Below are 18,422 nucleotides of genomic sequence, written 5' to 3'. Positions count from 1 at the left end.
AAAAGAGATTAAACAAAGAAAATCTAGAAAGAATACAATGAGAAATTGAGAATAATAGAGTATATATATGGAGCAACACAAAATAATTGTCTCATTTATTTCAATTTATGTCGACCATCCTATATTAGTCTGTTTCTTTGACATTTCCTCCATCTTGTGTGTACTTTGCAATGTCTACATGCATGCTACTCGTAATTACTCCGTATCAATACAAGTTTTCGGTATGAAATATCAATTTGGTCAGCAGTACAATTTTATTCGCTAGGAAGCTAGCTAAGTATAGAGTAATAATTTACTAAATTCTCCACAAATATACAGTACGTATAAAACCTATCTAAATAAAGAAAATAAATAATTACAAATACCAAACTTCGTCATCATAATTCTCTCAATGCATGCATGGGTTTACAAATTTATATGGAAGGTACAATAATACGGAGTACAACTTTAACCATGATCATATTTATATTATACTTGTACTTACTATATTGGTAAAATAATTAAATCAATGAAGACATATAAATAGTGTAAAATTCCAAGTCTAGCTTTAAAAAAATTGGAGTGAGTACTTATCAACATCTTTTATAAAAAAATACTAGTAGTAAATTAAATGTATCAACACCTTGCTTTGTACCATTGTACACATTGTTTCTTCTAGATTTATTTTCTACTAATCTTCTTGCAATTCGAAAAAATAAATGCAAAAGTATTGACTAGGCCTTTTTTTGTTAAATCAATTGCAATAAAATTTTATATTCTACCTTAAATATTTTTTTTTTTACCGAACACACACATATACATTATTCCACATGTGAATTTTTTTTCCCCGAACTTATAATTGATCTTAAGAATTAATAATAGTAAAAATAACTGTCCAATTTATTTTGTAACATTTTAGATAAACATGGTGATACGATAATTATTATGATACATATAGAATAATACGGAGTAACAACTTTAGAGACCTGTGATAGTCGCAATAATCAACAACTTATAAAATTTCCGGGCATTGACCGGTATGAACCTATCTGCCTGGCCCCCGGTGGTCGAAAGGTCAAATTACACACCCCAAAATTCTAACCATAACAAAGAGAATGATAACATGAGTGTTAAAGAAATCGATAGCAATAAGACGTAAAAGGTGTTAGTCGTTCAAATAAAAACGCACTTCCTGGAAGAGGGGATGACTCAGACTAACAAGAAATGTTTAATTAGTGAAAGAGTGGGATCTTCTCATCATCCACTAACATCTAATTCCTCAAGTATGTCCTCGTTTATGTACTTATAGATTTGATCCTTTGATAGACAGCAAGGGTCAAAAGTTTCCTTACAATTGAGAAGAGGCGAAAATAAAGCTCATTTTTGTACATTATATTACTCTCATTAGTCATTTTACTAATTAAAGCGTAATTGTAGCTAGTCACTTCTTCACCTTTTTATTTTTTTTAGTATAACGGTGCTTGTTCGATCCTATCCCGTATATTCATTGTATATAATCCAATAACTGTCCGTTAATCAATAAAATACTCACTGTTCTTCCTAGTTAATATTCTGAGAATTGTATCTTAGATATTTAGTTAAATGGTCAAACGGTGCAACTGTTGTATCCGAAATCTTTAGGGTATTTGATTACGTCAATAAAAATTAGTTAAAGCATCCTTTTAGTTCTCTCTCCTAACTGTGTATTAGCTGATGTAATAAATGTTTTGATGCACTAAAGCTTCGACACAAACACGCAGTTTCCTACTTTTTTGTGCGCTGACATCAAAAGAAATGACAAAAAAACAAACAGCAGGTTTCTTCCAAGATTGGTAGCAGCCCCAGTACCTAGTCACCAATTAAAAAAATTTAAAAAAAATGAACAAAATTTAGTACTGATGAGGTGGCATTCTTAGGTTCATTGGTGGGATCCTACTGTAAAAGAATTGGTGGCTCAGCTTTGCTTGCAAGAAGATTTGAGATCTTCAAATAATAAAACTTGAAAATAGAAATTACTATCAAAATACTGGATTTTTGGAGTATCATATTCATATTCAAAGGGATTTACTATAAATAGGAACAATAGCATAGTGCCCAATCCAATTCATTTAATAGATATTTTCTTCATAAAAAAAAATCTTTTAAGGAGTAAGTTTTTTTCCCAAGTTATTCAGATCCAAGATTTACACTTTGTCAAAAAAAATGAAGAGGCTATTGCTTGTCTAAGAAGTGTTATCTGATAAAATACTGAATGGTTAAATTTCGAAACAATATAAAATGGGCTTGAACAACCCGAACAAGGAGGATGAGAGTTTGGTCCACAAATTAGGCTTAGGAGCTTCCCTACTAAAACCAATTGGCAATAGTAGGAGTTACTCCTCTACCTTATAAAGTGGAACCATCTCGCTCCCCCCTTTCTCCAATGTGAGACACTCACAAGTGGACAAGAATGAGTTTCAACAAGAATAAACAATCATTTCTTCTAATATATTTAATTAAGTACAAGAGTTTAACTATGTACGTAAATGATTATTGGGAGAAATTGATAGTGAGAGTGCAATTTAGGTAGTTTTGGTGCATTTTGTTGGTAAACTAATTCAGTGAGCAGTGTAATGAGTAGAAGCTTACGCTATTAGCATATTGGAGAATGAATGAGCTAAGACCTAACTCCCATTTCCCCAAACTAATATCCTTATATCCGTGTATTGGTGAGCCCCAGCCACCACCACCATATTACTCCCTCCTCTTTTTTTTCTTTCATGCCATCTATAAATTAACTAATTAGCATATGAATGATGAGTCTGCTCAAGATGTAGAGGGTTATATAAAGAGATCGATCATTATATTCCCAATCAATAAATTTAATTCCAATATATAAATCGATATGAAAACTACACGACCTTATTTAAATATAAAGTGTGCTCAACATGAATACAGAATATAAGATCAACAATTTTGATCGATTATTGTTAAACTTGATCATAAGGAATGATTCTTTGATTTTTTTTTTCTTTTAAAGTTAAATAGATACAAAGTATATAAAAAGATTATTCACATGTTTGACTATCACCTCAAAGATTTTTATGATAATAAAAACGATTAGACGAGGTGGTACCTTATACATATTATTCATATATTAATTCATATGAGAATCCAAGAATATATATTCTAATTGTATTTATTTACAATTTTTGTATCTTTTTTATTTATATCTTTGGCTTTATTTTAAAAGAGATATGAGAGAACATAATCCAAGGAAGTTGGTGTGACTGTGATCTTAACATAACACCAAAAATTAGACATTCTAGTCAACAAACTGTCAACTTTGTTAACATTAATTTTAACGTACCAACTTCAACTATCAGCATGAAGAAAAAAAAAATTTGATAAAAAATTCCCCAATTAGCATCATAAACACATTTTATTGGTTCCCACCACTTTTCTTTTTATACGGTAAAAAGTAGGAAAAAAAAAAGAGTTGGTATTATTGTTAATATAAATAGAAAAAAATGCGCGTCTATTATAGGTATAATCATTTCTACATAATTAATTTACGTACATATTGTATCATTTTTTCTAATTTGCTTTTATTACTCTGTTAAATTTATTGCCTAAGGTTAAAAAAAAAAAACATGATTAGATGGAAGATTAGTGGATAAATTATGCGCACAAGTTGCAATCAACAATCAATTATGATAATTGGGCCCGATTGATGACGCATTGACGTGTTGGTAGTACGGGTAAAAGAAAAGAAGCAACGAAACAAAAGGGCCATACAGTATATATAAGCTTTCTCGCATTTTTTTTCGTCGCGTCCGCCTTTTCAAGCTAAACAAACTTCATAGGCTTAGTTTCTGTAGGAAGTGATTGTTATACCAGGTAACATTATTCGCAACTTATCAGATATGCTATTAGTAACAATGATGTATTACTTAGAAAATAGAGGATATGTTTAATAATATTGTCTGACTAACGGTCCTTAAAAAAAATGTATATATGTTTGTTATCCTTTTTTATGACTACTAGTTGAAATCTCGCACATTTTATTCAAGTATGTGTATTGTGTTTGATCGTTTGAGCTCGATCCACCCCGCATGTTCACATTTACTGAACTGAGCTAAACTGAATATTTTATGAGAGAAGGAAATTAGAAGCTGAACTCAATTAAAATTAAGCTAAAATGAACAAACCCCTTATGAGTTGTGCAGTTTTTGACTGAGGGAAGCCAAGGACGATCTATCTTATGTACTCCACGATCCTTAGTTACAATATCTAAGTTGATATTTAGTAATAGTACGTAATACGTAACATAGTTGATTTTATATTGGACATCCATTCAATACTCATAGATTTTTCTTATAATAACCATATCTTTATTTAAAATAGCTTTTTGTCTCGGAATACTATTACTACTGTAAAGTTGTTTTTCTTAGTATGACTAGAAAGAACGTACTAGAGTTGTTGTGCAAGTTGAAAATGGCAACTAAGCTTGTTGTTAGTCACTGTTTTGTACTGTGTTACCATGAATCTGAATTGCGGTATACTGTACTTATCTAACGATTTTTATTTCCAGAATTCTACCTGAATCAATTTCTGTGACTATTAACAAGCTATATATTACTCTTGAAGATATTTTCTGGTTTCATTTGTTTGTATCTGATAAAGATGCTTTTTTGTGGAGCATTATAATATTTGTTACATCACTAATTATTATCAAGCTATTTGTGATCAAATCAATGATAATTATAGCATGGTGGCATTGATAAGAAAATGACTCACTAGAATATAAAAAAAAAGAGCTAAAATTGAAAATCTTAGGCATAAATTATACGAGTACACTAATAACAAGAATTCACGTGTAATTTTTATTTTATTTTTTTATTTTATTTTATTTTATTTTTTTTGGTGTTCTTGGTGTTCTACCCGGTTCACCCTTTGGGCTAATCCGGATTCGGTGATCAGTTCTGGGTGGTTAGGTTCCAGTCCCCTCCCGATTGTTGTTGCGGGGGATCGAACACGAGTCCTCCCTACCAAGTGTAGTCCCAATCATCACTACACCAACAACCAATTGGTGAATTCACGTGTAATTTAGTTATGCATTTCTAATCTATACAATTGAAAATTATGCAGTAAATGTTATCTAATGGATGATTTATATACATTGCACTTTTCAAGCAATATCTTCAAGGGGAAAAACAAGGATCAATACAAGATTGCAAGAGTGCTTTCACTAGCTTATTGTACAATATGTACATTTATACTAAGTACTAAGTTGTATTTCAAGCTGAAAATAGCATTGTTGCCGTACGTCTAGATGTTTCTATTGATGAGATTTTATTTATTTTGTTTTATTATGCTTTGGTAAAATTCAAATGAAAAGTATTGGTAAAAATGTGAAAAGGACAATAGATAAAGTTTCCACAGTTTATGCACAAACTTTGGCATACATGAACGATTTTAATCATACAGTAATAGTTTGTCTTACATTATCCCAAAATACTAAAAAGTGACAAAGAAAAAGAAAATCAACAAGAAGAAAAATAATATTTGATTTCTTCCTCAAATAATACGTAGTAGTTTCATTTTGCTTAAAAATTTTGTATGTAAATAAGTTGAAATATCATTTCACCTTTATTATTATTTTTTATTCATTTTTAATAAACTAAATCCTACTATCTAATTTTTTCTCACAATCAACTAAAACCTTTATTAATTCCTACATACAAGTAAGTGTGTTAAAGGCAGATGAGGTTTTTAACCTTTTATTTAGGAATGGAATTTTAAACTATGCACCAATGCACTACTACTAACTCTCAATTCTCATATACAAACAAAATGAACATTGTCCCCTCAATTTTTAGAAAGCTACCCCTCTTACCATAATTTGCAACAAAATAACGCAATGTGTCACCTTAATTCTACCTTTTGAGACCAAATACACCCATACTTTTCTATAAATAATCAACTTTAAAGGTATCAAAGATGTATGCCCTAATTATATATGCATATAACATGTGGACTGTACCACACCACATCTTTTCTAAGGAAAATCAGTCTTTATTCTTTAGGCTAAAACTTGCTTGTGGCTGAGCTTAATTACGTGTTTGTTTGTATATTCAAGATTCAATATCAACCCATCCAGTGCAATAAGATCACTTGCACTTTGAAGCCGTTGATGGGTGAATAGAACACATTTGAGGCGCATAACAAATAACCTCTCAATAATATAGAAAAATTAACAAGCTTACAAATGTAATCAAATAAATCACCCCTCATTAAGTAATAAGAAGCATAAGTCACCCATTGATAGTATATATATATAACTCCGTAACAATCATTTATCAATCAAACAAAATACCGTCCAAGACTTGTCGTATCAAAAATTTTAGGAACGAGTGTGCACATATATAGTTTTGAATTTTTTTTGAAGGGTATATAGTTTTGAATTTGATTATTTATTTATTTATTTGTATTTTCAATAAATATTACATAATCAAAATAAGATATGACACTACCATACAAATATTCAATTATTACCAAATTTGAAAATAACTAAGGCTGTCGGGCATGCAATGTTTCACTAGTTGTAATTAGTAATAACGTGGAACATGCTAAAGTTGATTCTGATTATCAAGCGACCAAAACACGGTAATATAGTATACGCTAATATCAAAATCCTATGAAGTTTAATAGTAATAATAATCAAAGATAGATAATGCAATGCTCATATCAATATATCCTTGACTAAAGTACAACGCTTTAACAACAATTTAACAACCCAATAGACGGTCCATGTCTTCGGCATGTATTTCGTCCCAGCTAGAATAATGCCGTAACCAAGATAATAATCCGTACTTTGTATTAATCATGTTAATTAATTAATTAACGTATACTACTAGTAATAGCTAATCTAATATATATATATATATATATATATATATATATATATATATATATATAAAGGGGAGTTTTTTCCCGAGTTTTTAGAGAGCCACGTAGGATTTAATTTTTTCAGCGCGCCACGTAGGATAATAAATTTTAGTGGTAGCCAATTAAATATGAGATTATTAATTTCTTTTAAAATTAAATAATTTAACTGACACGTAAGCAAAATTGGTAATTGAGATAATCCAGTTTAAATTAATTAAATATAAAATATTATCTTTTAATATCAGGAATTTTATCTAAACATTTAACAATTTTTATCACATAAATATAAATATATATATAAAATTATTATTTTAAACATCTAGTCTAATCTACTAAGGAGTTCTTGGTCATCAAATTATTAATTAATGAAAAGTAAGCAAGCAGCTTTTCTAATTACCAACCAGCGATGGCCTGCACGTGAGCTCTTATCTTAATCTTAATCAAGATTATGATCAATAACTGATAAGATTAGTTTAAGTTTAAGCAAAATCTAGTCAGATAATATTCTTTAGTTTGTTCAAACTTATGGGCAGGTTGGCCTGCCTATAGAATGTCAGATAACTTGTTACGGTTCTCTGCATACTCATCAGGAATATTTTCTTAATTCACAACCAGAATTCCACCCAAATCTTATACTTCGAATCATAGTCATTTACGTGGATCAATCATCTGTTAACCTACTTGTAACCCATTTTGGGTTTAGATTATGGTAATTTCAAGTGTGTCAAGTTAAATTGTTTCTTATTAGCAACAATTTTACCCGGCCCTTTTAGTACGAGTTCAATAGTCATATACTGTACGAAGTACTAATTTCTATTACTACCCGATAATGGGCTATTGGCCGGCCAGTCGGTGATGAAATGTTGTCATTTCCACAACAGTCATCTTACTCGTCTATCAGACTATCATCAATTATGAAACGGCCCGTCAATGTTAGTTCACACAAATTTTTGGAAAAGGAAGACAAAAAACACTATTACTACTTACTAGTAACTTTGTAAATAAACTTCTGAATCAAAATTAGTGCACGTAACACAGCTAGTAACAAAGCTTGTTGTACATAAAAGTGAAGAGTAAGTGGAGAAGTTTTGATCACATATTAGCCGAAAGTGGCCCACGTAAGCTTGCTCCTAAATCCTTGCATTCATAAACAATAAGATTCATATTATCTGTTCAGTATATGAAGGGTCACCATTGATTTACCATTTACAAACACCATTTTTACATGGTTTTTATTTGTAAGATTGAATTATACTAGAAGAATAATAAAAACTTTGAGAATTTAATCAATAGAATAAATAAAAAGTACATATCCATCCTTTCGTGTTAGCAGACAGCAACTAGAATCTTCCTATACACTTTATTAATAATATGAAATTGTAAACATGTAGCTCAATGTACATGAAATTTTATAACTTTATGATAAAATTAATGAAAATTAATATACAGATTATTCGATTAAGGCATGTGCATGCTTTATCTACAAGCACGAAAAGCTGTATTTACGCATTATGCAGCTTGTCAAAGAAATCCACAAATACCTAATTTTATTACAAAATTTACTTTTTTTTTTTCTTTTCTAAATTCAATTTTGATGTGCGGATTAATTATTCAAGAACAGAACATATATCGTGGAATCATGTCTTTGTTTTGAGTCTGGTCTCCAACTCAACAACCCACATTACACAATCCGTCTTTTTAACTACTTAATAAAGTCATAACCAGAGTTGTTTTACACTTTTACGTAGGATCATTAAGATCTGAAATTTGTAAATTATAAAGAGAAACTAAATCAATATGAAGTACAAATTTTACTACACATAATAGTTATGGGATCGGACGACATATGAATTTGGCATAAATATTCAGGCGTGATCCATTGAATTGAGGATAACAGTACAATTTATAAATTAAAAAAAAGCCTTATAAGTTAAGAAAGCACCCTCGTACGCTAGTGATTAGCTTAGGCAGGGGTGATAGTGAGTCTAACTAGCTCGTGATCTACTCATCTTCAGCACGAGATCCTCATTGAATTGATCAAGCATACCTAAGCTTGACTCAAGAGTTTTGTAAACAAGTTCGCAATACCCAATTGAATTGGAATTTCTATTGAGTTCATGCATGCAATGCTTATGATCAGGCTCTCAAATACGAAGTATAAGCAAAGGTTTTGGTAACAGAATGCTACTGCCTTATAGAATTTAAATCGGCAAATTGACTCTTACTGTAAATCTTAATAGAAATCGTTTTTGAACTCGAAAAGCTCACGAGGCTCATCAAGCTAAGTAACGTTTGTTTAAGCCATTTACTCAAATATGGTCGACTTACTATGAATACTATCACCTCCTACCCATACCCAACACTTCTAATGCGTTTGAAAAATCACACAAAAAGTTGCACCAACAATAATAATAATTCTAATTCAAGTAATAGTCACAAAGCGAAAAGCCAAAATCTTTCTACTATAAGTCAATTATTTCTATAATGAAGGGGCAAATAAACACAAACACAAACACACATTTCTACTAAAAATATTGTATAAATTATAGTACAACCTAAGATCTACTTTTGACCCATTGAATATATTCAACTGCTTAAAATAAACCAGCTGGGTTCATCTTCAATTCATAACCTTTTTAGTATTTTACCATTGGAAACCTTTGCTTTTCTTTTTAAGATATGGAAATCATGAAGATAATGACAAACTAACATGCATGCCAGAGATATTAGTTTAATGAGGTAAACATTAAAGAATAACTTGATATGTATAGCAAGTGGAATAACACATTTAACAGGAAGTACAATTGATTCGTCAATGACACAATTGAAATGCACCTTCATTAATCTAAAGACATTAATCTATTCAACAAGAAGTACTCTTTTTTTATTTTCTTTATCTGCTGATCCTGCCGCCTCGATCGGCAGAAAGAACTTGGAGAGCAAAAGGTTTGAAAAGGAATTATATGTTGATTCATAAAGCATATTCTTAAACAATTAGCAAGTAGATGAATAATATAGATTAGCAAGTGTTTCGTCGTTAATTTTTGACTCCCATGTTTATTTTTCTTTGAAGTGATGCAACACTATATCAAAGAAAGGAATCATATTCCTTGACACATTGAACTCGTGCAATTCGCCACAGTGATTGCTTAGTACTATAGTTAATCATATTATTACAAGGACACGATTTGACCTGAACTTTGATGTAAACCTTCAGAAATTATTGAACGTGAAAACACAGACCAAGCAGAGAAAACATTTTGAGTATATATAAGACAGTATTTTCTCTCAGAAAACTGCCTTAAACTGGCACCTTCAATTTGTTTAGCATAACCTTATTTACTTAGTTAAAAGTTGTTGCAAGGAAAAAGTTTTTGATAAAAAATTAACGATGTACTTTTTTTTTAAAGTTAATTTGTATACTTTTATTATTAATGTTGTGTTTGAGTGTCCTTCATTTTAAGATGCCATTTTTGTATACAGTGGCGGACTCAGGAATTTCCGACTGGTGAGTCACAATCGATAACCAAATATGTAATTTTTTTTTTTTACCAAAATTCCTAAGAAAAATTATTTACAAAGATCATCCAAATAGAAAATTGACAAGATTACAATACTAACTTATAATTAACAAGCTTAAAATTGACCTAAAATAATAATCACAATAATTAACAAACTAATTTATTTATTTAATTTTTTTTTTTTAAGAAACTTAATAATTTTTTTGGGCCCTGGTGAGTCATTTGACCCACCAGGCACAAAGGCAGGTCCGCCGCTGTTTGTATACATGTATAATGTGTGTATTCATTTATTGCAACATAACAACCAACCATCACTCTATCAAGCTAAGCTTAGTCTAGTGAGAAAGATTGTACCTTCCAACTTTGAGGTTGGGAGTTCAATCCCCACTAGAGACATTTTGAGGGTGGGAATCCCCACCCTTTCCCTCTCATTCTCAAAGTGTTTAACCCGCAAATAGCGGACCAAAAAAATCGTGAGGGTTGAAGTTCGATTGGGGTTATTCTCCTTACCACTTAAAAAAAAAAAAAAAAAAAAAAAAAACCTTTTTAGTGGTCAGATACTCAAATAGTCATTGGCATGGCTATGCAACCCACTTAATTGTTTTGGCGATGTACAATGCTAAATGAGAAACTCTTGACAAATGACCCATTAAAAAAATAATTGTGAAAGAAAAGAGGTGTGTACATGCTATAAGATAAGGACCGTATACTCCAAAATAATATTTAATACGATTTAAAAAAATAAAATAAAATTGAGAATCAAAGTTGACCCAATGGTTAGAGGTTTTTAGCTTACCCATATGAGAGTGATTCGATTCTCACCCGTCAAAAGGGGTTCCCAATTGCAAAGTTGCAAGGGACATCAAGAATCAAGTATAAAATATTGTAAGAGTGGTTTGATTCTCACCTCTTTTTAAAAACTTGTCCTCTTCACCTTGTGTGATCTAATATACTGAATTGACTAACTTTAACTGTATTATAGATTCATTTGAATCATACCCATTTGTATTTTTCAAATATTAAATTTTTAAAGGGTTTATTAATACACAATTATGATATAGATAGAAGTATTACTCCATATTTGTTTAAGCTAACAAGAATAAGTAATAGAGATTAAAATAAGTTGAATATAATAAGTCTCATGGTAGAGGCAGTGAGAGTCAACAATAGGCAAACTTCTTATAAACTTGAGTGATACGAAGTATATTCCCTTTCTACTGAGGAATTTATGAAAGAGAGGGAATATACTTCGTAAATAGACACAGATAAGTTCAATAAAAATATATACTGCTATACACTCCCAAGTACTAAAGTAATTCATACGAAGTATATGAAAATGGCACATCTGCCGTCTCTAACCAGGGTGAAATTATTCAAGTATGAAAACAGCACCTTCACAGGAATACATGATATACACCCCTCTAATCATAATGGTTCAGACTTCAGAAAATATAAACATCATCTGGAAGTCAGATATGCTAACTTTGGACTTCCTACAAACTCCCTTTTAACATATACGAGTATTTCACTCAAATAATGTTCCCTATGCAGCTATGCTTAACTCAAGGATCCCGCTTAGGTTTGGAGTAGAGGAAAGGAATTTCATTTACAGTGAAAGCCACGCTAATTCACCAGGGTCCTCGGTATTCGTCTCTCTCACTGTCTCACAAGTATATAATATACAACCCAGCTTTTCTGACAAAATGTTCAACAAGCTAAAGCTCCAGTGCCTCATGGTTGAAATTTGAAAGCAATCATGGGCATATTAGATATCTTCTAGAAATAGAATCGGCTTGGCAGATCCAAAACATAAAGCTCACTCTTACCTCACAAGAATATGTTTGGACGGCTATCAGAGTCATATAATCCCGCAAGCAAAGCAACAAGCACACATAACATAAGAAAACCAATCATACCAGTTCTTAGCACCTGATCAAAGCTATGACGAACATCGATTTCAGATCTGAGAAAATCAAGATCAACACTTTCGCCATTAAGTCCATCTGCAAGCAGTTGACTTGCCACTTCTATAGAAGGATAGCGCTGATTGTTGTGGGAAATTGCACTAGAGCACACTGAGCATTTGCATTCACCACCAAGACACGCTGGAATTTCCTGAAAAAACTCAAAAAGAATCTCGTGGTACTGTTCCCCAAAAAATTTCAACTTTTGTTGAGTGACTGGTTTTAGAACCTGAAAGAAATCCATATTCAACTGCTTAGTGAAACTGCAAAATAAGAAAAATGAAATGACACAATGGCCAACAGTATTAAAGCAAGGAACTCACTTTCATAACAGTTTGTGCCATCACCCGAATTACATGAGGAAGCCGAATGACATATAAACCACCAAGACAGTGTGGAAAGTGATCTTGAAAGAGCAGAGAGCAGGATCTTATCATCTGCACTGGAAGTCTAAAAGGGGATAAACCTTTGCAATCTACCACTACCGTAATTCCAGGACTTTCACGATCAGCCAAATGCAGGATACCATGCTCCATCTGAGAAACTGCATCAGCAACCAATATCCACTCAGCATGCGCCTAACTCCTCACTAAAGACACTAAAGAAATCTCCATAGCTTAGTAAGCTTCTTTTTATTATTATTTATTTTTTTATTTTATTTTATTTTATTTTATTAATACACCATAGCTTAGTAAGCTAACTAAAGGTAGCCTCATCTTGTGTGGTTGAGTGCATGCATATGAGAAAATCGTATCTTCACTTGACAGTAGGAAATGTGTTCGTGTACACAAGGCATGCAAGTGACACATTGTATAGTTCTCAGAGCAAGAATACATGTGTAAAATTTAGTGCTGTTGGTCTATGGCCTCTATGCAGTTAAAGTAACCCATAGGGCTTGAAAAGGAAAGGGATAGCACTTGAATCTAATTTTCTCTGGTTAAAGTGTAGAATTAGTGCCTCTTATAAAATTCAAATTTAAACGAAAAGCATTAGAGAAAATATATGTATCCTAATTTTTGGGTTAGCTCTTCTTCAAACCTATTGAGAGGCCTGAATTTAAGAACTCTGAAAGCAAGTAGGTAAGTTAATGAATTTAGCTTTGTAGCTGACTTGCTGTAAATGGTCTGTGAGGAATCATCATAGAGATAGCTCACACTGCAACTACTTATTGATAAATTGGTGATTGATACTCTGTCAATGAAAGATACAGTTCATTTTATTCCCCTTCACCCCCTACCCCATAACACTCCCAACCAAATAAATTAAAAAATATATAAACAAAAACATAAAATAAATAAAAAAGAAGAAGAAGAAGAAGAAGAAGAAGAAGAAGAAGACAAAGGAACTCCAAGACGGTTCTCCACGAAGATTGAGTGCTACATCTGCAAAGATGGAAAATTCAATAAAGCCTTCCCAAGGTAAAAAGACTTACCAATCGCCTGAGCAATTCGAGGTCTATCCCGAGTTGGCATATTGGTGCAAGCTACACCAAGTCGTACAATCAAGCAAGGTCTGTGTCTCAGATCATAGCCATGCCAGAAGACTATGTCAGACCACCCCTTAAGTTCCGGTTCCGATAGAATGTGATATGTTTCTCTCCAACGAATTGTCTTCTTAATTGACGAAAGCAGGCTTGAAAAGTCACCATTGGCAGAGCTGTAAAATCTTCGTAGCTCACTCTCATCGATCCTACAATGTTGCATCCCATTAAATTCAGCCATTTATTTCTTCTTATTCTTATCCCACCCTCTCATAACTAAAAATAAAAAATAAAAAATAAAAATAAACTTTCCTTTTCATTGAGCAGCAAGATAGGTAATAGTATACCATCAAACAGCACATGCACTGATTTGTAATTTTGGTTTCATCTTTCCTAATCAGGTTCTTAATACAAGCTTAATTTTTTAATACTCTGATTTGATTGGGAGGATAGATAGGATAAAAAAGCAACAGTATTAAGTATTAACAGCAAGCAATTATGGAGTATTTAGGATATGTTCTTAATGAAAACAAAAACTATTTAGGACATTTGCACTAAATATTTCTAATTTTCATACTATTTATTGTTTCCATTGTACATGATTACCTGTCTGGTAAGTTGATCCCTTGATTTTCTAGCTCTTTGTAGAGTTTTAGCAACCAATCTTCTGATGATGGACTAATAGAAGATTCATCATTGTTCCTGAAACAGAATACCAGCTTATAAATGACGGGTAGCATAACAGTAACAAAAGGACACATTTTCAATCACATAAAAAGGATCCTGCACCAGAAACTGCTAAAGAGCTAATTTCAGTGACACACAACATCAAATTTCAACAAAGTCATTCATCTGAACTTATACGACCAATTGATCAAATCAATAATGTAAAGTGAATGCTACTGGTTTACCTAACATCAACATAGGGCTGTACAGAAGGCAAGTCTTCATCCAAATTCTCAAGTACATGAGAATCATGGTGATCATCCGTAGAGCTCACCTGATCTGATTTGTCAGAGAAAGCTGTTGCTATGCAGAGGACTAACAATGGTCGTGACAACATCTGACAATAATTATTTACAAAATCTCTTAGAAAGGGGGGTTTCAAAGTTAAAAAAAAAAAAAAAAAAAAGGAAACCATGATCCAAACTGCATAATGATAAAAAGAGACTGAACTATGTACCATTAACCTTCAACAAGGAACACAGCTTAAAAGAATGGCAGAACTAAGTAGTACCTGCATACCATGCACCAAGCCTTTGAAGGGCGCCCATTTGATCCATTTAAATGGTGGATAGCATAGCATTTGGAATGCCTGAAGACTACGCCATGCAAATGGACACTTAGCGCTTGATAACCTCCTTGTAGTTTCCAGAACAGCAACTTTTAGCAGAAAAAAGCCTACATCAGCAGCAACTCCTCTTACTGCACGATCTTTAAAAGCAATATGATCAAGAGACTTCTGTGTCAAAGTCTTTGGAACGGAAGCAACCTTGGCTGTAATTTTCTGAGAGGTAACACTAGCCAATTTAGAATTACTTCTCAGACCAGAGCCACTCTGCCAATCCTCCATCTACTTAGCTTGAGAAACCTTTCAACTCAGAATTCACTGTTTTCCAAATTATTTTCTTCTAGTAAGAAAAGTAAACGAAGAGGACCATGTGTTCCTGCCTCAAGCAGTGATCCATGACACTAGGACACAAAATCTTGTCATTTTTCTGCTTACAAATAGCCAAAGAGGACGGAAGAACAAAGTGTGCAGGAAACCTGCTACTGCAGCTCCTAATTTTTCTTGAGGCAGATTTCGTTGTTATCTTACACAAGTGTAGTAAACGAAGCTGCAACAACATATATCCATCTCAAACAGAATATTTTTTTAAGATTCAAGAACCATATGAACAGGAATATACAATCTAATTCTTCATAATTCCTTCTTTTAAATTTGTACTCAGATGGTCGGATCATCTTAGAAAGCATGTCTACATTTCTATTAATAAAGATATCAGAGTATTTCCCAAACCCTCCACTTCCCCCACCTCCCAAGCAGGCAAGCACCAACAATATATCTTAATAGCTAAAGATTAAACTCAGCACAAATGACTTAGTAATATGCACTCAGTATCAAATCTCTAACCCTCTGTCTTAAACTAATTTACTTTTCTGTTTTGAGCTCACCTGCTGAGAGTAGAGGCTGTCATCAGATCTCAGTTCCTACATCACTTTCTGATTCCTCATACTTGATCATTTTCTAGAGGAAAATTCTTCACAGTCCATTCAACATGGAATTACGAAATGTATTGGAATAGATGGGACAATTTCAGATGTCATAGTGATCAAGATATGTTTTGCAAAATTAGATATGTAATTAAGTAGGAAAATAACTTTTCAATAAAAAAATCTTGCGACATAAATTTTCATGCACATTAAACAAAAAGTTTCCACCTCATGTTACTGGGACTCTTCATCTCAACTCAAGTGCCCATGAGAATCCTTGACACTCCGGCAATGAAATACTCTTCAACACACTTCATTTTCGGCTAAAATTGTGAAATTTCAACAAACGGTATCCGTGTTAGAGTAACATATATTCCACTTAACGAAATCCTATTACGCAAATCATAAACTTACAGTACCGCCCTAATTCCGCCATATATCTAGTAAAATATGCTCCCATATCCAAATTCACGCATGACGCATATATCAAAGTGTCCAAATATCAAATTAGGCTAATTTTCCAGATTTTAGCAGCACAATTCTGTCAAATTCAAAGCTTCCATTACATTCCTCTAAAAAAATCGCAAAACTCAACCTCAAATTGCAATTTCGAGCTGAAAATCAATCATCACTAAACCCTTAGAAATCATGATTTAAACTACTTTTTCCAAATTTAACACAATTTCCACCAAAAATTCCTTCGACAAAACTCGCAACAAATTTGTCCTTACAATTAATTTCTCAACAAAATGCTAAAAACATGCGATTTCGTATGCGAATGCAAATTAAGACAACAATGCAAGATCATATTCAACAACAAACAATTAATTTTAATCAATAAATCGAGATTAGGTGAGAAATTTCAATTAAAGAAAAGGAAACAATTGAATTTACCTGAAGAAGGCAGCTTCAAAGTAGAAGTCCAGAGAGATCGGAGATTTCAGAAAATGATTGAAAAATACGGATTATTTGTAGGACCAAGTAGGATGTTTGGAAAACAACAGAGACAGGACAAGGGAATAAATATTGCGAAAAAAATATCTAAAAAGTCGCGGCTTTTTCATTTCTCCGTTCGTCAAACCGTGTCGTTTTATACGTAGCATTTGATTTTTTAAGGTGAAGATTGTTTAAAATTGTGTTAATTTGGAAAATTATTTATGTATATTGTATTGTACCATTAGTTGATGGCGTGATACTATATTCAAATGAATCAAATCACATTACTCAGTGTTGGGTTTGTTCATCCTAGATCCCACGTGAAAAGTGAAAAGATTAAGTAAAGAGCTCCGTATAAATGGAAACACACTCCAATAGTAGAGGCCTTTTGAAAAGGTGGCCAAAACAAATTCGTGCGGACTAGATTCAAAGCAGACAATATCATATTAATGTGGAGTGCAGTGTGCGTGCAACCCGGGCGTTATGTTTGTGGGACGCTCCCTCAAATGTGTGATATTGCGATTGTGGTGACACTCCAATAGTATAAGGTCGTTTGAACAAAGCTGTGTGGGCTAGGCCCAAACGGACAATATCATACTAATGTGGAGTGGGGTGTGCGTGCGACCCGTCAAGTGGATGACCCGAGCCCATCAGTTAGTTAATTATTCCCCCTTTTTTTTAAAAGATTAAAAATAATTTCATTCAGCAAAATTAAGGTGATGTGCATGGACCTAAAGGTTTTTTTTTTTAATCAAATAAGATACGAGACAATCTTTGAAACATAATGAGTATTTATATTTAGGGAGTATATGTAACAATAAGTTATAAATGGGTTATCGTAATAAAAAAAAAAAGTTATAAATGGGTTATTATAAATCTCATGAAATTTAAAATTTACTCTACATATACTTTGAAGATTTTCATTAAGATACCATTAAATTCTTGATCTAATGGTTAAGACTGAAGTCTTTGCATATCGTGTTTGGTAAATCATAGGTTTAAATTTATAGTGATTGAAAATATATTTCTTTTTAAGAGACTTATTGAGCTTGTACTCCAAATTTAAACAAACATTTTATTGGAGTAAAAAGTTAGAGTAGATTGCATAGATTCCTTTTTCTCGTATGCAATTTTTTTTTTTGAACGGGAAGAATAATATCATTAAATAAAAAGCCATATGGCATCTACAATAATAAGGATCTGTAAATCACAGATTTAGAGAAAATATCATAACTTTTACAATCAAAATCATAACTAATTTGCATATTTGGCATATCTCATACTCCACCACTTCAAGCTTGACGCGAGCAATGATTTTCGATGTCTTTGCATCTTTCCAAGTTGAGACTCCGCAATCTGCGCTGATGTTTTGATCGACCGGTTGATGACAAATCCCAG

General features: G+C 32.4%; 1 protein-coding gene across 7 annotated transcripts; it reads right to left on the bottom strand.

Annotated features, from left to right (window-relative positions):
• Nucleotides 1–11,586: 11,586 nt before the first annotated feature.
• LOC110684090 lies at nucleotides 11,587–17,107 on the bottom strand. 7 transcript variants are annotated; one of them, XM_021860492.1, is made up of 9 exons: nucleotides 16,983–17,107; nucleotides 16,317–16,411; nucleotides 16,050–16,135; nucleotides 15,112–15,712; nucleotides 14,786–14,937; nucleotides 14,481–14,576; nucleotides 13,827–14,083; nucleotides 12,718–12,938; nucleotides 11,587–12,623 (listed from the first exon to the last, which is right to left on the bottom strand). In XM_021860492.1, exons 4-9 carry the CDS (start codon nucleotides 15,445–15,447, stop codon nucleotides 12,258–12,260), a joined length of 1,428 nt encoding a protein of 475 aa, XP_021716184.1. In that variant the 5' UTR covers nucleotides 15,448–15,712; nucleotides 16,050–16,135; nucleotides 16,317–16,411; nucleotides 16,983–17,107; the 3' UTR covers nucleotides 11,587–12,257. The 7 variants fall into 7 exon arrangements, with proteins under 7 accessions (XP_021716184.1, XP_021716182.1, XP_021716181.1 ...); XM_021860490.1 differs by having other exon boundaries at nucleotides 16,050–16,629; XM_021860489.1 differs by having other exon boundaries at nucleotides 16,050–16,411.
• Between the last annotated feature and the right edge of the window lie 1,315 nt (nucleotides 17,108–18,422).

The sequence above is a fragment of the Chenopodium quinoa genome, unplaced genomic scaffold (genome assembly GCF_001683475.1).
Source record: "Chenopodium quinoa cultivar QQ74 unplaced genomic scaffold, ASM168347v1, whole genome shotgun sequence".
NCBI lineage: Eukaryota > Viridiplantae > Streptophyta > Magnoliopsida > Caryophyllales > Amaranthaceae > Chenopodium > Chenopodium quinoa.
This window is presented reverse-complemented; position numbering and strand designations above follow the sequence as displayed.